This window comes from Pteropus medius, unplaced genomic scaffold (genome assembly GCF_902729225.1).
Source record: "Pteropus medius unplaced genomic scaffold, Ma_sr-lr_union100, whole genome shotgun sequence".
Lineage (NCBI taxonomy): Eukaryota > Metazoa > Chordata > Mammalia > Chiroptera > Pteropodidae > Pteropus > Pteropus medius.
The window spans coordinates 29,569,013-29,590,760 of NW_024340849.1; the positions used below are offsets into that span (position 1 = coordinate 29,569,013).

Consider the following 21,748-nt stretch of genomic DNA (forward strand, 5'->3'; position numbering starts at 1 on the left):
AACTCAAACAATCCTTCCTCATGGTACCCCCTTCTGACTCTAGTGAAGGGCAAGTTTGAAAATTATGGTTCGTTTTTTCTTTTAAAGGAAGAGTCCTTGTAGCACTTATCTCAGATTGATAATTATATTCCTATTTGTGTAAGTTTTTACACAAATGACATTTTCCTACAAGACTACAAATTCCATGAGACTAGGGACAGTATTTCTTCCAATGCATCATGGTATAAGGTTCCCAGAAAAGTTCCAGGCATACTGCATTTCAGAAATATTTGTTGAGTGAGTTAAATGAATAATAAAGTGAAGAAAGATAATTCTGACAGCAGTGTAGATGAATCAGAGGCTGGGAATCAATTAAGTGCTCATTATAATCATTCAGGCAAGAGATAACATAATTAAGACCTAAGCAAAGTTATGGAATCCACCTGTGCTACTCATTGTCGGGCTCTTGAGCAAATTATTTAACTTTTGTGAATCTCAGTTTCCATATCTATAAAAGGAATATAATAGTGTCCATCTCCCATGTTCATTATGGCACTTACAGGGGACAGTGTATGCAGGGCTTAGTGCATAGGAAGTGTCAGATTTGCACACAGATATGCCTATCATATCACCTTAGTCAGCTGCCAGATCTAGATTGTAAGCTTGGCTTTCAGCTTTCCTGCAGCTAAAATGAAAAGGAAAATATGATCGTTTAAAAAGGTCATAGTGCTCTTAAGACAAAAATAAATGATGTGTTCATAAAAAGCAAAGCTCTGCTCCTTTCTCCCCAACCCTGTCTTCGAGGTGAAAGAAATTTCTCCTGTCGGTATCTCCACAAGAGGCCCTGATAACGATGTAATGGAAGAAGCCTGCTATCAAAGCTACAGCAAGGCGTTCCTGTGGCTTCACATGGCCACTGTCAGTGTGAACTAAGGCGAAAGTAACTGTGCAAGAGGCCATTCGTTTTGGAGAGCTTTCGACGTATAAAATGACTAAGGAATAAAACTTAGACACCCAGAGTGGGATTATTAACCTGGAATGTCAGGGTATCTGTGAAATCTACAAATTGTGAAAGTGCTTAGCACAGAATAAATGGTTTACAAATATCTAAAGGACTACTCTTAAAGGGAGGGTATTTTCCCTTCTTCCAAGCACAAGAGAGGTATAGAATAAGCAGGTAGGCAAGAAAATCAGCTGGGATTTAGGTGTCTCAGGCCTCAGGCCTCAAGCCTCAGGTGTAGGCCTCAAGCCTCAGGTGTAGGCCACAAGCTGACACCGAGGGCCAAAATTATGTAAGTTCCTACAGGGCCAGACTCCTTAATGTAGCTTTGGGCTTAGCTGGGGCCATGGGAATGCCCACAAGCCAGGGCCAGAGGATTATCAGTCTTATAAGAGAGTGACATCAAGGAGGGAAGAAATATCAGTTGGAAAGCTCATCATCAGCGACCCAGACACATCAAGATGTCTTCCCAGACTGCATTATCCAAATAGAACTAGATATTTTGGAAAGCAAATGCTAACTGGCGGGAACTGATGAGAATGCTTATGAAAAATCCCCAGTCATCATCCCTGAGCTGGAGAATGGGGCGACCACTGGCAGAGGCACAAAGGACATTTCAGACAGGTACTCTGATGTGTAGATGACTGACTACTTACTCTGTTTCCAAGCTGGTTTATTCGGTTATATTTCTGTATATATTAGACTTAACTTTCTGTATATATTAGACTTAATTTTCAACTTGTGAGCTTGAAGGGCCTACATAATCCTATTTTGTGAGAGATACTTTCAAGCAGTCATTTTTATATACCTTTGAGGAGCAGCATGACAAGAAATATCACTTTTCCCTTCTTTTCATTTTCAGCCCTTTTGGGGTAATGGTATAGAAGAATATATAAGAATTTCTAATACATCTCTCTGAAGGTAGGACCAGAAATCATACAGGTCGAAAAGGAAGAATTTCTGTTTCTTCCATTAAATTTCTTTGTTATTCTAAAGTATGATGTCATCTCTTTACCTTAAGCAGCCCCCACCAAGCTGCAGGTTCTGTACGTTTCCTTTCTGTACCTCAGGCCTTTGAGGGGGTCAGCCTCTCCAGCCAAGTGCATGGGCCTGGAGGGGCTGGGCCACCGCTGAGAGCAGGCAGGGCCTGCAGCGGGGCCAGGTGTGCTGTGGTGCTCAGATGTGAACCTTGTCCAAAGGGCAGGGCTAGAGTGGAACCCCTGGAAATACTCACGGCTACAATCAGTACGGACTTGGTACACTCCAAGCACAGCCATACGGAACCTGCTTAATTTAGTCTCCCTGTATGGAGAAAGTAAATGGCACTCCAGTTCTGACAAGGGTTTCTGAGAAGAGGTTCTGTACAGCCATGCCCCAGTTAATAATACGGATGTGTTCTCAAAATATGTCATTAGGAGATTTTATCATCATGTGAACACCATAGACAAACTTAGATGGTAAAGCCTACTACACACCTAGGCTAAATGGCATAGACTACTGCTCCTAAGCTATGAACCCATACAGCATGTCACTATACAAAACAAGATTAAATCAAGCACAAGAGAAAATTATATAATCAAGAGACACAGCAAAAGTGAGATGTGTGAGGCTGCTACTGTCATAGTGCGGCATACTGTTTTACAGCAAAACTTATTTATAAGTAGAAAGAGTACACTCTAAAAAAATGACAGTATAGTATAGAAAACATAGTATAGTATAGAAAATACATAAACTAGTAATATAGTCATTTATTCTCATCAAGAATCGTGTACTGTACATAATCGTATGTGCTATACTTTCATACGACTGGCAGAGCAGTAGGTTGGTTTACAGCAGCATTGCCACAAACATGCGAGTAATGCGTTACGCTATGTGTGACATCACAGTGGCTATGACATCACTAGGCAATAGGAATTTTTCAACTCCATTATCTTATGGAACCACTGTCATATACGCAGTCCATCCTTGACTGACACGTTGTTGGGCACATGACTATACCTAAAAAGCATGCCTCAGAGTTAGATATACCTGAAATGTACGTGGCACCCAAACCAAAAGATGGGAAGAATGCTATACTTGCCAACTGAAAGTGCCTTGTGAAATATGACATTTCTATGAGGGAAAATCTTTGAATTTATGTTTGTTTTGTTTGTTACACAAAGGTTTGAGTATGTGCCATGTCCAAGGCATGGGGGGAAGCCAGTCTGACCTGGAGCCCACAGCATGACTTTCCTTTTACACATGGGTGCAGGGGAAGCCACAACAGTCCTTATCCTTGTCCTGCTACTTTCTACCTTTCCGACTTTGAAAAGTGCACTGAAATTCAGGGGTTGAACCAGATGACCTGAGATCCTTTCCAACTCAAATATTTTATGATGACAGAGTAGGTCACACCATGTCTTTTAACTCATTTGCAGAACAAGAAGGTGTGAAGTCTATTTTTAGAGATCTGTAAGTAAAGTTATCAGGGGCGAAGAAACATCAGACTCCCTTTTACAGGTTACAGGTAAATTTTTAAATGTAAAAACCTGTGATGTTTACTTAGCTGTTTATGTGTTTGTTTTATTGATCACTTGTATCATAAACACATTGTTGATAGGGCAAATAACTATAAAAAGAGTTGAGTTGAATTTTTTCTAGCGAGAGATTTTGTTTCTGACCTAGAGAACTATTCCTTTTTCTCTGTATCAAATGAAAGAATAAAATATAAACATCCTCTCCTTCAAACCCCCAAATCTCGGCAATTAGGTGTGTGCTATTAAAAAAAGCCAATAAAAGTCAGAAGCTGGCTGGACAGTGGTAGACGTTATTGAAGATCTCAAGTACTTGGATCCCTGAGATGCCTCTGGCTCCCTCTCTTACCTGAGGAGCCGGAGTTCTGCCAGCAGAGTGGGGTTTTGCTGCGCCTTCTCTGGAGTGGGCTGAGAAGCTTGTTCATGTTCCAGCCGCAGCCTCTGGATCTCCTGTAAGATTTCTCTTAGGAGAGAGGAGAGTGATAAGGAACCAGGGTCAGTTAAATTCTAGGTTATTCAGGATCTAACATCTGACCATCTCAGAGCCACCAGAGCAAAGAAGGGGTCATCCTATGTTTCTGAGAAGGACTGACCCTCACAAAACCAACTGTGTTTACAAGGCAGTGGCTGTAGCTAGTTGGATGCTGTGGGTAAGAGGATTCTGACTTTATTTCTAGTACACATGAACCATGAGGATTCTGCAGTGTGTCACTGGAGCCTTCAAGCTGAGTGTTCTCACCAGGACCTACTGATCTCTCTAGTAATAATATAACGCCATGGTAATGTGTGCAGCTTGAAAAGTACACTACTTCAGAGAAAAAAATGTGTCTTCCTATTATTTATGATCACAGTCTGACACCATAAAGTAACTGCAGCTACCAAGTAAGAGGTACTTGGAGGGAAAATAAGGATAAATGGTGCTCATTTCATAAAACTTAATAACCTCATTCTCTCACCAGGAATGAAATTCCTCTCACTGAATTTATCTGAGAAGACCATGGTTATGCAAAATGTTCTCTCTTTTTCTTAACATTTTCAGCCTTAACAATGGATCTCAACTAGGGCGGTCTTATAAGTAAAGTGCTTTTAAAAGGATTCACTATAATCGAGTCTGTGACCTAAGAGTGCTCTTAGTGTGACCTCTGTCTGGGGTGAGATGTGTCAGTTACTGGTGTTGGGGCCTGGACTGCCCTGCACTGAAGTGAATGTTAGGCTGGCCATAACAGATGGGTGACTTGTGTAGGGCAAATTATCCCTAAGTGAGTTAGAAGCCATTAAGCAAGGTTACAGGTCACATATTCTTGAAAGAGGGGTCAGTCTCCCACCCAACAAAATGCACAAGAACCAATAAGATGGAACAAAGCACCAAGAATGGAAGGTGAACTTGGCGAGCAAGAGGGATGGCTTTCCATTTGAAAGGCTAATTTACAACTGCTTGCTTCACAAACGCACCGGCATCGGTAAGCTAATTACCAGTCACCACACATCTCATGACTACGGTGAGGAGGCTGGACTATAATTCAGTGGTTTTCAACCTCTTTTTGTCCTCCTTGGTGTCCCATGGTGAAAACCTTTCTTTAAAAGAAATCTCCTATGGAAACACTGTGTGTCAAACAGTTAGGAGAGAGATGCTCTGGTTAAATATAGGGTGGGCCCTGTGCTCCTAGCCCTTTCTTTCTCCCCCCTTGACAGAGTCCCCAGGGTTCCACTGGGCTCAGTCTGAAAATCAGTGTCCTGAGATCTTTTCCAGGGCTAACACCTTGATATTCTATGACTCCCACTAGTTCTTGTTGGTTCTAAGGACAGAACCATGACAGAACCATGTAACCCAAAGAAGCAGCAGCTCTGAAAAGAAAAAATAATAGTAAGATATATAATGAACATTGAGTGCTTAGTCTATATCCAGGAATGGTGCCGTCCTCTTGAATCTTATTTAATCCTCGTAATAATTCTGTTATCTATAGGCACTACTATTATATTTGTTTTATGAATGAGGAAATCAAAGCACAGGCCAGTTAAAAGACTTGCCCAAGTTCGATAATACATAAGTGATAGAGGTGATTTGAACTCAGGCTCGTTAGCTTCAAAGGCCACATATATCAGACTCCCTCAGGTTTTGGTACTTGCTCTGACAGGCCTAGGCTAGGTAAGCTGTGACTTATACAACATAATATGAAGAGTTCTACTACTGCTAATACTAAAACCAACTGGCTCGTCCAAGGGTGCTGTAAGGAAGCACTATCTTCTAAAGTTGTTGATGAAATGTCCACGAATGACCTAGAGTAGTCATGAAGTGAGGTGTGGAACTCTATCCTCTCCTGCAGCTCAGAGATCTGATTATTGGGTTAATTACCACCTTGGAGACCATGGGACTCATGGGGTCAATTTCTATGGTGCGGAAGTATGACCTGGATAAGTTTCTGGGATGTGTTTCTGGGGTCTTTGAAAGAAATGAGGCCACTGGCTTAGTTCGGGATGAATTAGAGGTTCATCAGCCTGAGGTGGGGAAATCTAGAGGCCACAGAAGAACTTAGGCATGGAACGGGGCTCTCTTTCTGGCATCTCATTCCCATTTCTTTATTCTCTCTCTGGTCCTGAAAAATATGCATTCAGACAATACAATCCAAAAACATCCTAGAAACAAGCAGGAAGAGCGGTATCACCACACAGCTAAGGCCATTCGAACATCCGTGGTGCTTCCTGCTGATTCTGGAATCTCACAAAAAGACAGATATCCCTGGGTATTTCCTTAAAGGAAGTCGTGATTTCTCTTCAAGTATGCTATCCCCATGCTGGGTGAAAGAAAAGGATGGGAAGGGAAAACAAAGTGCTTTGGAGAGGCGGGGGAGTAGATTAACACTGCAACCAAGATAAAATATGTGTGGGCTAGTGAGTTTTCATTTTAGTCTTTTCTCTTTCTAAGATTATAAAAACGTGACAACCAAATTTGTACCTTCCTTTTAATTTTTTTCTATAGAACTTTAAAGAATATTTAAAGATCATTTATTCTAAAATTTTCAGGTCAAACTATATAGGTATGAAACAATTATCACAACCTTCTCCTTTACCAGTTTGATCTCAGAAGTGACATCAGTGTTTAAGAATGGAATTAAGTATTAAGACATTTTGGTGCTGTTCTAAGAAATGTAGAATGTACAAGTTGTTCTTATGTTGGGCTTTCTCAGCATTGAGTTTGAGATCTTACTCAGCTATGTATTATTTCTTTTACTTTATATTTTTACCATGCTTCTACAATGTACCAGGCATGGTTCTGGAATCCAGGGGCCATTTGGCATGGCCTCTGTTCTCAAGAAACTTCCATTTCAATCAGGGAAGACAGACAATAAACAAGGAAACAAACAAATAAATGCAATTATTTCAGGTAGTGATAAGTCATATGCCTCCTCCCTGCCCTCTTGCTCCCCCTCCCCTACAGGGCTGTAATTAAGAGTGGTTCCTGGGGTAGGAGGTAGTGGGCAAGATTAGACAGTGGTCTTTTGAGCTGAGACCTGAATGATGAGAAGGAACCATCCATGCAGTGGTCCTGAGAATGAGATTTCTAAGCTGAGAAAATAGCGCAAAGGCTGTAAAGACAGAAAGAAGTAGGAGCGTAATGAGCAAGGTGGGCTGAGGCTAGAAAGGTAGGCAGGACCTTGCAGACCACAGTAAGAGGGATGAGTTTTAGTTAAAGTGTGATGAAAACTCATCAGTGAGTTTTAGACAGGAAATCACATGATATGATCTATGTTTTGTAAAATGGCAGGTTGGATTGAGTGGTCATGGTGGAGATAAAGTAGATAGTTTTAGGGATAAGCTATTGGAGTGGACTGTGAATCAATTTGCGTTGAACAAAGAAAGGACCTGCTGAAGGACTGGACATGAAGATGTTTAGCTTGAACACCAGGGCGATGGTGGCCAGTTCAAATGCCACTTTTTAGTCTGGGGTTCTTATAGGGTCCCTCCTTGGAGAGCCTTCTATTTGTCTCTGGATGGCAAAGATAATTTCCTTCTAGTACTCAAGCAGGCCCTTCTGCATTAGATGGCTCCTTAACAAAAATAAGTGAGTCCAAAAAAGGGAAATGAGACTGTCTAGAGAGACAACGTTAATTTTTTTGACATCTCAGAATTATGTATGTTTTCTCATGAAGCTTCTGAAGATCTAAAATCTAAAGACTAGCTTCTACTGAGCCAACATCACTGGCTCAAGATATCTTCCCTTAAACATGCATACAGAGCAAAAACCTGGATATTTTAAAGCATGACTATAGGTTATCAATGAATGCACATTTTGATCAAAAAAGCCAACACATCTAAGAAGCCGTACCTGTTCTTATTTTCTAGTTCTGCAATCAGCTGCCTTTGTTGCTTATTTGCATCGATGGTGAAGGAAATGTCAGGAGCACTTCTCTGCTGAGTTGGCTGCTGTAAAACATGTGGTTTATACTACTTAATATTGGAAATGGGAACCCACATGTGACTGAGAAGACAGGAATTATGAGATGTGCAGACAAGAAAGAAGAAACTATTTCTCTGAAAACACAACGAAAAAACAAATACATAAAATCAGATTGCCATTCCTCTCCTAAGGACTAACTTTCCTGTGGATCTGGAACACATCTATGCAATGGAAAGCAGAACAGAATCTTTGGCAGACAAATACATACACAAAACATAGAAAAAACTGCTCTTTTAACTTTCTGATTTGAAGTCTTTGGGGAGCTATTTCATTCTTGCCATGCTCTCCACATTGCAACTGTCCTCTCACTGCAGGTGGGTATAAAAAAGCATTTCACTGTTGAGATAACGCTTTCTCTAGAATTACTGTTCAATCACTGTAATGTACAATTAAAAATGTCATAGTTTTAAAGTCATATTTAATATAACTTTCTTTTCTTTTGGTCAACATACTTTTAGCATTTCTTTATTCATATATATAATTTAATTTTGATGACATATATATTTCTTTTACATTTATACCTCATTATTCTTGGTCATGTAACTAGCTTTAACAACTGGTGTATATGCAGTCATAGCTTTCTCTATTACACATGTGTGTGTATATATACACATATGTGTGTGTATATATACACATATGTGTGTGTATACACATATGTGTGTGTATATATACACACAAATTATATATGTAATATATAAATTAGTCCTTGATTAAATACACACATAAACATATGTATGGTATGTGATTACATGTCCATATGTACATCTATACATGTATATACAAGTAATAATATGTCATATTTATATATATGTACATATGTATATGTGTATTTAGTCATGGGTTAATTGTCATTGTTCTACAGTAACGATTATGTGTACTTTACTGTGCCTTGCTTGTTTTGCTTTACGGTACACTGTAGAAATTTCTGTCAATATTTATTGTTTTTAAAACAAATTATAAAAATCACAACTTATCTTTCTACCAAAGAACACCAAATTTTAAAAATGGCACCTATTGCCTAAACCCAAGACATGGGGAAACTCAGCCTGCTTTTTAATGTATGGAAAAATGACTGTAGGAAAGATTAAGTGTGGTAAAAACTTGTGACCCAGGTTTTTCTTCTGATTTCATTACATAATGTTTCTTGTATGTATTTTACATAGCGATAAAAGTAGAAACTTATCTGAGCCAGTTGTGAATTGAGTCACGGCTTTGCTCTTTGTATTAACTGATCAGACAAATTAGATGTTAGGCTGGTTCCGCAACGTTGTAATGGAATACTTCAAGCTATAGATTTATGGCATACCAGCATGATAGCTGAAAAGGGAAAAAAATGGAAGCAGTGGAAAGCCAGACCATTTTTAGGTCTTGCAGACTGTACAGTAGCAACTCTTGAGTTCTGCTGTTATAGCACCAACTATAAGGATGACAATGAACATGACATCCTCTCACTCAGACTACTTACAGACGAAGTGGACTCTGCTGCCAGTCTTGCTGCATACCTGGCGATCAGCCTGTGTTCTTCATCAAGCCGGTTTGAACTCTCAAGCATACTATTGAACACAGAGCAAGGAGACTGTTAGGTAATGAGAAAGATACGTGTATTTATATTACCACTAGGGGGATTTGCTACTTCAATTTTTCGGCACAAAAATTTTGAAAGCTATACAAAACCCTGTTAGGTTAATAATCTCAGATTCGGATTCATAACATGATTTAATATGTGGCCAGAAAAGTCATTAACGAATCTTGACTACATTCAATTTAATTGTCTTACTAAGAAAGCTCTAAAGAGGAGTTACTTTTCTGATCAATATTTCTTACAAAATAATATTTTCTCTTTAATTTTACTGCCTTTAACGTTTTTATTTCCTTATTACACAGGTAATACATGTGCAAAACAGATGTGTTAGAAAATATGGAAGCTAGATTAAAAATGAAAACCACCACCACGAACTGTGGTTAGCCTGGTGTGATGCCCACCTTCTGGTATTCGCACTTGTGTTAATCCTCTCCCTTTAGTGGATTTACTGACTTGCTTCTAATGAACAGACTACGGCAGAAGTAATGAAATGTCACTTCCAAGGTTAGGTTATTAAAAGACCATGGTTTCTCTCTCTTGAGCTCTTCTGATTCCTTACTCTGTGGGAAGCTAGCTGTCATGTCATAAAGTGGCCCGTGGAAAGACCCATGTGATGAGGAAATGAAGCCAGTCGGCACTTTGCGAATGAGTCCACATGGGCAGAGACTGCAGATGGGATTGCAGGCCCAGCCAACAGCTTGATGGCAACCTTGTGAAAGTCCTTGAGCCCCAGGCACCTAGCTAAGCCAAACCCAGATTCTTGACCAACTGTGAGATAACAATTGTTTGTTGTTTTATGCTGCTAAGTTTTGGGAAAATTTGTTATGCAGCAATAGGTAACTAATATAATTCTCATGAATAAAATTACTACCTAGGTAACTTGCTATTTTATATTTACTTCCAGAGAAGTGGAATTATAATAGTGGCTTCTAATGACACTAATGAGAATTGTTTAATGCCTCCTATAAATTTACAGAAATTGTCCTAGAATAAGGATGAACTGAGTCTCTAAAAAATTAATGCAAATAGAAGCAAAAGCAATAAAAAAACCACTAATACAAATATCAACTCTTCCATATTTCAGAAGGCCCTGCACTCAATACTAAGTTTTGGGTGCCGTTAAAAAAATTCTGTGCAACACACCAGTGACATTAATCCTGTTAACAGATGAGTTGGTCAGAGTTTGGTTTATCAGTTATTACTGTGAGTAACAGGTCAGAATCAAGATTAGAAATTAGTTTCTCCATTTACTCTTATTCTTAAGTTCCTTAAAGAAAAAATGAGTACTCATTATACATTAACAATGACACACTTCTATGCCACTATGAAGGTTGTAAAGAATACCCAGTGAAAAGTTTTGGATCTATATAAAGTAACATACATTTATATCATTTGTATGTACATTCACATGTAAGTAAATATGCAACATATTTGTTCTAAAGCGAGAAGATGAGTGAAAATCATTATGTGCTTCCAGTGACATTAGTTATCTCTTCCTTGGTTGGCTGAATCCATTATTGTAGCATTTTGTTTCTCATCATTTGGAAGACATTCCTGTATCCATTATCTCTGCACTACTCTATACTCTTCATATGTGTAAATAATACCTGTTCTTATACTGAAGACTTCCACTCTAGGTTTAGCCCTTTTCTCCGGGCTGTGATAAGTACCTAGAATATTCTTGAATTTCTCCATTTACCAAGTCACTTCTTCATCTTCAGAAAGAGTCTTCTCTTTCCTTTTACCCAAAAGAATGCATGTAAAAAGCATCAATCTAATATGATGCCTAGAACACAAAGAAACAATTTAATTTGATTTTAACATGTTTATCACTTCTGGCTGGTATATTAGTGACTACAAGCCTAATTCAACACTATGTAGACAACAGGATCCATTGCTCCAAGCTCACGACAATGATTTGTTTGACTGCCTGAAAGTGACTTTGTCAAAAACACTTGTGAGTGTTTGATAAATAAATAATAAAAAAAATCTTGATATTAAAACCTCATGATAAAAGTGTCTTTTATCATGAATGACCAGCAAGTTTAAATAATATGAAGGTTACATAAATAAAGCCTTCTGGAAATGTAAGATGTGAAGTTATGAGATTCTGTCTAGTAAGCTATAACTCATACTTCCACGCCTTTCCTCCCCCCTAGCACTGAAGGGACGAGGGGTGGAGTGATATATTACCTCTTTGTGCACACAAACGATTTATGAGTCCACATGTACTATTTCAGTATGTTCAAATTATACAAGAGTGAATGAGCCATTTCTCTGATAAATTCCATTATTTCAAGACTTCAATTACAAATAGTTGAAAATAAATGGCCAATAATCCCTAAATCATTAAAGAAATACTGATTCCAATACTTTCTCCATCCCTGGATACTCATTTCAAGACTTTATAATCAGTAATCTTGCTACAAGGCTATGATGGATTAAAACCTGGCTGCTGTGTAGACTGCATTTGAAGTGGAAAGATCTATTATTTTGAAAGCTCTTCACTTTCTACCTTAAATACATGGCTAGTGGCTGTTGCCAGTGATTTCAAAATGGCAGTCTAGGAAACTCGAGTTGCCCAGCTAAGCTAGGGCTTACTAAATTATGATTTAGCAAAGATTTCTGGGAACTCAGGGTTTAGTCACATTTTTTTTTTTTCTTTGCAGGCATGTTCTGATTTCTAGAGGGGGAAAGTAAATCAAATAATAATGTTATCCAAAGGCCACCAGAAATACTTCTATGTTTTCTCCTAATATTTTTTCCATTTGTCTAAATGGTAATAGGAATTTTATCACTACGGATTAATTTTTAAGGTCATTAGGCCTCAGATATTAAAATGCAAATTGCTAATAGGAGGATTGCTTCCTGAGAAGGCATTACTAGTTAACACCAAATGGAGGATTACTTTATGAGGTTATATCCTATTTTTGCAGTTGGTTAAGAGCAAAATGCTATGGGTTAGAGCCCTGTTCAGGTCTTTAGGAGTCAGTGAGCAGAAGGGTCAAGGTGGAAAAGAATGAAGTGATACTGGGCTCCAAGAAGTAATTTTTTTTTTAACACTTTAACAGTAAGGCATATATATATTTACACTGTGTGTTCATCTACCATAGTTAGATTTTTTTCTGTCACCATATATTTGACCCCCTTTACCCTGTCTACCTCCTCCCTCTCCCCATTCCCCACCCTCTGGTAACCACTAGTCTATAGTCCATGTCCATGAGTCTCTGTTTGTCCTGTTCATTTGTTGCTTTTAGGCTTATATCCTACATATAAGTGATATCATGCCCCAAGAAATAATTTTATGGGACTGAAGAATGGGGAGGGAAATGAACTAATTCTCAAAGCATGAAATGTTGGCTCTTTAATGACTGGTTTGAAAGGAAAAGACAGGAAATCAAGAAATGGCAATCTTCATGGATAATGATAATAAACATTAGCATAACAATGGCTTCTCTACAGGGATACCTCACGCTCCTTTACTGAGACCCTGACTTTAACAACCCACTATGCTATAATCATATACAAGGCCATGCATTCTACCTTCTACAGACTCTCAAATCCCTCCATTTCCTTCTATTCCAAAGTCACGGATATGCTCCAGGCCAGTGTCATCTTAGCCTGGATTAGTGTAAAGTCCTTTCAACAGGTCACTTTGATTTCAGACTTATTCTTCCTTTTAGTTCATTTTCTATCCTGTAGTTGGTGATCTTTTACAAATGTATTTGGCTGTAACATTCTTATGCATCAAATCCTTCAATAGGTTCTCATTTTTGAAACTCCTAACTAAGACATACGGTCTTGCTTAATCTAGCTTCATCTTTCACCTGTTACTCTAGTAGCCTCACCAAACTTAAGTTCCTCAGATGCACCATATTCTCTCTGCTCCGAACAATTTCTCTGCCCCCTCCAGCCACTTCCACCTGGCTAATTCCTCTTCATCCTACTATTGGCTTTAGCTTTCATTTCTTACCCTCACCTCCAACCTCCAAATTTGGGTTCATTGCTTCTCATATATATTCCTTAGCGCTCTGCATGGCACTGACCTTATTACAGCTGTTATCCCTTTGCATTTTAATTGCCTTTTCACTTGTCTTTATCCTCCACTAACCTATAACTTTGAAGGCAGAATGGTTCAATCTTTTCACCATTAGATCTTGAATATTTAGCATAGTGCTTTGAACACGGCAGGAACTACCTAAGAATTAGTTTGACAAAAGAATGAATAAAGGTTAGCTCTCTTAGGCTAGCAATGTCATGGTCTTTGGCCCACCTCTTTCTTGGCTTTGCATGAATCCTCAACACTTTGAGAAAATCAGAATACAGATGAAATACTGTACTTTAAAACTAGCCATGCCATCTAAAATCGAACTGCAAAATATTCACTTTTGGCAGAGTTAAAAATCAAGATACACTCTATGGATGCATACAGATTCCTTATTTACTTTATATAGATGCTAAAGTTTATAGAAATGTCATTATACACATTTGTATTTACAAACATTAGCTCTTCCCTACCCCCAATCATGGCAAATTCTCTTTTGGTTCACAAGTTGCTGTTGTTTTAAAGATTAGGAAAGCAGGTGACATCCGAAAGGGGTAAATAAGCTCCTACTCAAAAGAAATGCTTATTCTTAGAAGGGGTGAACCACTGGTAGGGATATTATAAAAGAATGAGTGGGAGGTTGGTCTGGATCATTTCTGGATTCAAATCCCAGCCCTCTCACTTACTAGCTGTGTGACTCTAGGCAGGTCACTTAACCACTCTGTGCCTCAGTTATCTCATCTATAAAACAGGGATACAATGGTAACTTATCTCATGGCTTCTCAGGAGTACCATGTAAAGTGCTTAGCGCAGGGCACATGGTAAGACTGTGAGACTTCTTTCTACTCTTACCTCTAAAAAGCAGGTAACACTGTCTTGATATGACCATCTTTGCACCATCATTTTGTTATCTATAAATTAGCTTTTTGTTCAAAGAAATATGATTGGTTATTAGGCAGTATATTAAGCTATACCAAAAAGAAGACAATTTAGTTGAATCAATGAACGACTTTACATAAGCAATAGGTGGTCTTCCTATCTCTCATTTCCTAGACAAAGGGAGGAGTTAGCTTAACAGTGATAGCCTTCATTTCTTTCTCCTTGCTCCTGTGTGCAAAGCTGCACACCACCATGAACTTGTAATCAAAATGTCCTTTTTGTACAATTTATCGAACAACATTCTGAACTATATTTTAGCACATTTGGAGAAAGCATACTCTGAAGTTTATCCATTTGACAATATTGATGAACATACACGAACTATCAGTTTATTTCTACCCTATTATAATGGACAGGTTTTACAAAATAAAAATTTAAAAACTAACTTTTTATGTGCCTTCAGTCCTATACAAATTAAAGAAGGAACTAACACTGAGTTATTCCCATGTGTCCAGCACTAGGCTAGCTAATTTACATCTATAACCTCATCAGATTGGTACTGTCATTCTCATTTTCCATGGAAACTTAAAATGTATTAGAATCTATAACAGAAAAGTGAACTCATCTTAAAATCAATTTATCATCTGATTATGCTGAGAAAACCTCTGTGAGTACAACATAATTAATGCAGATATGCACACTGGCCGTGTGACGTTCTTTAGATTTATATTTCTAGGTTTCTAAGGAAATACCTTCCTCAAAAGTCTAGTCCTATAACTAAAACTCCTAAACATTTTACTGAAGAAAAGGAATACTGTTAACAAGGAAATGAAAACTCATGTAAAAAAAACTGTCAGTAAGTGCAGATAATTTCTTTTCTCTTCCAACAGGTTGTAATAAACCTACATTTTTCACAATCAACAATTACTTAAGAGTCGATCGAATCTTAGCCTAGATATTAAAAATATTAAAGGCATAAAATGCAGTGAATACAGTGTTGAAATGTGTTATAGACTGAATTGTCTCCCCTGAAATTCATGTGTTAAAGCCCTAACCCCCAGTACCTTAGAACGTGGCTGCGTTTGGAGACAGGGCTTTTAAAGAGGTGATTAAAGTTAAATGAGGTCCTAAGAGTGGGGCCCTAACTGAATATGACAGGTGTCTTTATAGAAGAGGAAGAGAACTAGGGTTGTACTTGTGCAGATAAAAAGTCATGTAAGGACACAGTAAAGCAGCCATTTGCAGGTCAAGGAGAGAGACCCCAGGAGATATTAACCCTGCCAGCACCTTGGTCTTGGACTTCTAGCCTCCAGAATTGTGAGAAAATAAATTTCTGTTGTTCAAGCCACACCATTGGTGGTATTTTGTTACAGTAACCCTACTGAACTAATAATATGAAATGGAAGAGACGAGAGAGTATGCGAAAAACGTTTTTAATTCTTGCCCAATATCACTTTTAGTTTTTTTTTTTATTTTGCCCCCATCAGTTGCTTTTCCCACATCAATGAATTGCTAGTGCTTGTCTTTATCTATGTCAAGCTTAATACTTTACTTTTTCATCTACTTTATACTCTTACACTAAATGTTCAGTTTAAGGGCTGATTTATAATAGATGATTTTTCAATAGTAAAAATATTAATTTTTTACTAGTAAGAAAGATTTTCTGAGGACTCCTAAAAATTTTACTTAGAGCGAAAAGGAATTTTTACCTAAAACACTGTCAATATTCTACATCTACAGATGTTTATTGGGTACCTCTAGTGTGCTAGGCACTGTGCAAGATGCCAGAGAAATGCTGGTAAGCAAGTCAGAGAAGGTCCTTGCTTGCCTGTCAACCAACCAACCAACCCACCCAACCAATCAACCAATGGTTACAGTTATGGTAAGAATGAGAGAAATAGTTGCCATGATAGAGACTGATATAAGAGACTGACCTGAGGAGAGGCCTTCAACCTGAGATTGGAAGCCAGGGAAGGAGCCAGTGCACTCGTGTGTGGAAGGAGAAGAAAGGGGTAAAATAGAGAAGGTCCTAGGCACAGAGTAGAACTAGCATCATGGTCTTGAGGCAGTTTTAGGAATTGTTTTTAGAAACCAATCAAAAGCTGATGTGACTAGTATTGTGATTGAGTGGGAGAACCCCTGACAGCTAAGGCTGGGAGATGGGCAAGCAGGGGCTAGACCACACACAGGCTTCGAGGCCGTGGTGAGGGCTCTGGGTTGTAAACTAAATGCAGGAGGAATCTACTAAAGGGTCCAAGCAGTCAAGCCAATAAAAATTTAGACCTTGTATATGAAACCTAAAAATAGGCATCAAATGTATAATTTCTCGTCCTTGAGAATAACGTATAAGCAGAACCTGGTTATGTAAGTTCAGGAGTCTAAGTGACTGCAATTGATCATGACATAGACTGTAGTCTTTAATTGTACCCCTCCCTCCCTTAATCAAGGGGCCTTTTCAGAGTTGAGAGAAATGTGCCAGAAACTTCTGAATGGTAGCTATCAAGGCTATAATTAAGGTAAGAACTGGAAGTTCTGGGCTGATTTCTGATCCTTTGATCTGCCTGACACAGTCAGTCCTCATAAACCACTAGCAAACCCAGGCACTTGATAAGCTTTAGGGAAGGGCGGAAAAAACCCTCATGGTATAGCATTTTGAGATCCATTCCTCCCCCACTGGAGAAGTGCTTGAAAATCATTAAGGCTTTTAAAACTTCACTGAATTAGGAATAAAGCAGAAATTCTCCCTTGAGCTACAGCTTATTTATTTGGCTTCTCTGACATCAGAACCAACAATGACACCTAAGAGTTTTTTTTAATTTAGCAGCAGACTATTTACCAATGAGTCAATTTCCCATTGTATTAAGCAGTTGAGGTGGAGTAGAAGGTCCCCACATAGAATTAATTAGAAGCATATATGAATAATTACAAAAACAAACCTTTTAACCAAGAACAGCTACATGGTTCCTATTTGTAGCACAGACAGGAAGGCTGAAGAATGATGTGGAAAACAGATGGGACCTGGTGTCAAAAGACCTGTGTACGAGCCCTTGTTAGCATGTGACCTTGGATAAGTCACTTAATGTCTTAGAGCGACTTATCCAAATGGAAATAATATCCAAACTCATAGGGCTTTGACAAGCACATTAATTAATGTGTGGGAAAGGGCATTGTAATTTTTGAAGTGCTTCTGGTTCCATAGTGTAATGGTTAGCACTCTGGACTCTGAATTTTTGAAGTGCTTCATAAATGTAAAATTTACTAATATTCTGGCTGCTGTGATGAGATACAAACGCTGAAGACAAAATCCCTGCCCCTTTGAAGCTTATAATCAAAATGAGACATCACAATGCATAGAAAAAAATACGCAAATGGTAACTCATTATCACCATTCTTATTACTAGGATGTGCTCAAAATGTTTGTTAAAATGCAATAAAATAACATAGTAGAATATGTAATGTCAGGTAATAGATATGTGGTGGCTGCAGTGTGGAGGAGTGTCCAGAAAAGCTTTCTGGAGAGCATGCGTTTATGTAGGTTTTATAAGTGGCAGTGTTGCCTGGTGGTTATGAGCTTGTGATAGGGTGAAGAAAGATAAAAATCTCTGCTCCACTGTTTAGTAGCCATGTGACTGTGGGATAGTCATGTAACTCTCTTAACTGATCCCTTTACTTATCTATACAATGGGGATGATAGTACAGTATTATTTTACGGTCTTACTCTAAGGACTACGGGAAATTATGTAAATAACTCTGTAATTATAAATTATGTAAATAATTTATGTATTATGTAATTTGTGTTATTATGCAATATGTAATTTATATAATATTATGTAAATGAAGCTTTTAACACAGTGCTTAGCATGAGGCAGGTGCTTTTTAAAAAAGTAGCTCTTACGATTATTACCATTACAAATCTCACCATAGTTGAATGATGGTAAAGATTATAGCTATAATGATGATAAAGAAGGTGAGAGATCACTACATTACTTATATAAGCATGGCAGATGTGGAGAATTGTTAGGATCTAATTAAACAGAAAGGAAAGAGAAGGAAAAATGAGAAATTTGAAAGAGAAGTTGGAATGTTTTAAGGACTGAAAAAAGCTCTGAGAATATAGAGGGCAGCAGCTATTAAAACGGAGTCTGCTTCATTGATCAGTCTTAAATTCTGCTTTGTTTTCAAAATACAAATCACACCTAGCTTTCATCATGTAGATGTAAGGTGTCTCAGCTGAGACAGTTTTATGGTCTTAAGTGACCATCAAGTCAATATGATTAATCACTTGAGTAGGGAAGAGGGCTGGTAGTAACAAACTCTAAGCTCTCCTCTTGGAGATTTCTTTGCTACAACTTTAATTAACAAAAGGTCAAAGAAAAGTGATAGAAATAATCAGAGTGTGCTTAGAATTATGGGGGGAGAGGACACGGTGTGAGAGCATATCATTGCCTTCAGACATAATTAAATCTATATTGACCATATTCTTCTTTGAAGATTACTCATACAATTTTTGTTTTTTGTTTTTGTAATTCAGTATTTTTAGTTCTATTGTTTCAGCCACCATATAACATTGTGGAACCAAACTCACTGGGAATAAGATTAAAGCAATCACTCTTTCCATGTGTAGTTTTGTGAGGCTGAGATGCGAGTAAGAAGAGGAACTGTTTGAATTACAAGCTTGGAAAAATTTGAACAAAGAGATGGGCTTAGCTGAAGAATCCATTTTTATCTCTTGAAAGAGTAGGAATAAAGTATAAAATTAAACTAGCATTCTGGTTATATATTTTTTAAAAATACAAATTAAGATAAATATGTAACTATTAAATAAACGTTCATCAATGAGTCACCTAAAATCATCTTATGTACTAATCATGCAAAAAATAGTTCTAAGTTATCAGAAGCAGAAACAGGAAGGAAATTTGGAAAAAGTCAAAGGAGGAATGTTCTAGAAAAAATAAGTGGCTAACAATACCAAGTGATGTAGGCGATGAGCATCAACTGTTAGGGGGTGCTTTCTGTAATATAACAGAGGAAAGGAGGACCAGCTATTTTAAAGGCAATTTTCTCTACTGGCTCACTTAATAGGTATAACTGCAAAAAATCCATGGGCCCTTAGTTCAGAGAAAATTAGTTATTAAGAAAAATTGAAATATTTCTAAGGAACTAGTTTGCTAAACATGTTTGTAAAACAGTCTAAACAAGGCTGAAATATATGATATATATATATATACATATATACGTATATGTGTGTGTGTGTGTGTGTGTGTGTGTGTGTGTGTGTGTATAGTCTGTCCATTTATTTTCATTCAAATTGGAAATGTACATTTATTATTAAAATAAAGTAACCAACCAATGGGAGAAATCTCTTTGGTCACAATTAAAATAGAGAAAAACTTTATGAATGCCTTTATCCTAACACATAGGGCTATCTGAATCCACACATTTAACACATTTGAAAGAAAGCTTTGCATATTCTGGGACTTAGAAGGAGGCTCTATAGCATGGCCTCCCAGAGATATTTGTAAGAAAAAAGTTGAAAGGTAATTTTCTCACTGTAATCACCATTAAGGAAACAATTTCCATGCTATGATCCCATAGCATTGCTTTTCCTCTTTTTCACTTTTATCTTAGGTGAATGGAGCATTGTTCTCCAAATCAGCAGAGACACACAAATCTTTGGAATAAGACAAAATCTCGCATTACCATTGTGCGGTATTTTGATATGGCACTTGTAACACAGAACTGACTGGTGCGACCCAGAGTTCTGTATCCACCTGAATGGCACACATTTATACAAGTTGTCCCTTCAGCTAAGATAAACAAAGATATCAACTCTATGAGACATTAATCAGAAATATCCAAACTAACATTACCAATGACGTTTTAATTGAATCAGTTAAAAATTGCCTTAGGGATACCTCTGGCATCCAGTGCCTTCACCCCTTGCTGAGACTGCTTGTCAAGAGATGGGACTGTTGCTCTAAGGACAGTCAAGCAGCCAAACCTGCACTAACCATGATGGGTTGTTCCGGAGCATGTTGACATACAACCCGATGAGAACATGTTCATCAGCTAGCCTGTCTGCCACATTCAGGCTGTACTGTATCCTGAAACAGGGCAGGAGGAAAGAAAGGGTATTGTTAGGAGACGTGGACAGAAACAAGCAGAGCAGGTAGGAGTGAGTTTGTGGTAGAAAAGACATTTAGAAAACTAAGCAAGTGAAGGGGAAATAAGCGATGTTCTATGAAAAACACAAAGTCCAAGCAATGAAATTCACAATTGCGTTTCACTAACTTTAAAAACAAAGACTTCCATTTAGGTAAAGAAACTTTTAAGAAAACAGATGGGCATTCTTCAAACTACTTAGGCCAAGAAATTCATTTGTACAGTAAACACACTGAAGTGGGTTGCAAGCAAAGATTAAGTAGGCTTTGGAAAATCAAATCTGAAACTTAGTATTTAAAAAAAGAAAGGAAATCAGGCAAAGTGAATAACAACACAGATATCTACTCAAAATAACTACTTGATGCTGTTAATGGAGTTATAATGAAGCTGCTTTTACTAAATCAGAAATGGTCTTTCAAACACAAAGCATGTTGACAAAAGAAATCTCCATTTTTAGTTTAGTTAATTCAGGGTTCCAGTACACTCTGGCTTCAACTTACCCTTTGCCCTTCAGAAAAGCTGGAGCAGCCCTAGCCAGCAGTTTGTTCTGCTCTACTTCACTGTCCTTGGGAGGAGAGCTGGTTAATAAGATGGGAAAGCCAAGAAGAGCGTAAACACGGCAATGCATTCAAGGATAAAACTGGCAACAGAAACGCCAAAGTCTAGATCCAAGCTCCATTTGGACGGCTCTCTTATTATTTTGAAAAGTTCAAGATGTTTTCAGATTTCCAGAGTTGAACTAGGAGTAGAAGCCTGGCCTGAGAACCACAATTAGAATTACAAAAGCCACCACGACAATTAGAATTACAAAAGCCACCACGATAATGTAAACAGTCCAATAGTTCACCAAGTCCTGCCAGCATTTAGATCTCACTCAAGAAGTTTATTTCTCCAGCCCTTCTTATATTCTCCAACTTTCTGGGTTGAATAGAGACTTGAAAATTATCTAGTTAAGACATTACTGTCATATTAGAAGTGCTTCAATACTTCAAGCACAAGTCACCTAAACGTGGCTGTGAAGCTGCAAAGAAAACTTTGAGCCTTATAAATATATATTTATATTTCTTGTGTCTATACCTGGTAAATAGACTTCCATCAATATAGCAAATTCTTAACATTTCAGATTCATTAT

At 37.9% G+C, this 21,748-nt stretch overlaps 1 protein-coding gene across 22 annotated transcripts in view; it reads right to left on the reverse strand.

Annotated features, from left to right (window-relative positions):
* Positions 1-21,748, reverse strand: part of DTNA (dystrobrevin alpha) — a 334,755-nt gene that overhangs the window by 28,190 nt on the left and 284,817 nt on the right. For 21 of the 22 annotated variants that reach the window (XM_039843433.1, XM_039843483.1, XM_039843459.1 and 18 more), the window contains 3 exons: positions 9,414-9,501; positions 7,817-7,914; positions 3,842-3,955 (listed from right to left, as the gene is read on the reverse strand). In XM_039843433.1, the coding sequence (XP_039699367.1) occupies positions 3,842-3,955; positions 7,817-7,914; positions 9,414-9,501 (300 nt within the window). Of the gene's footprint in view, positions 1-3,841; positions 3,956-7,816; positions 7,915-9,413; positions 9,502-20,465; positions 20,559-21,116; positions 21,195-21,748 lie in introns of all 22 variants that reach the window. The other variant, XM_039843504.1, reaches the window with a different exon arrangement.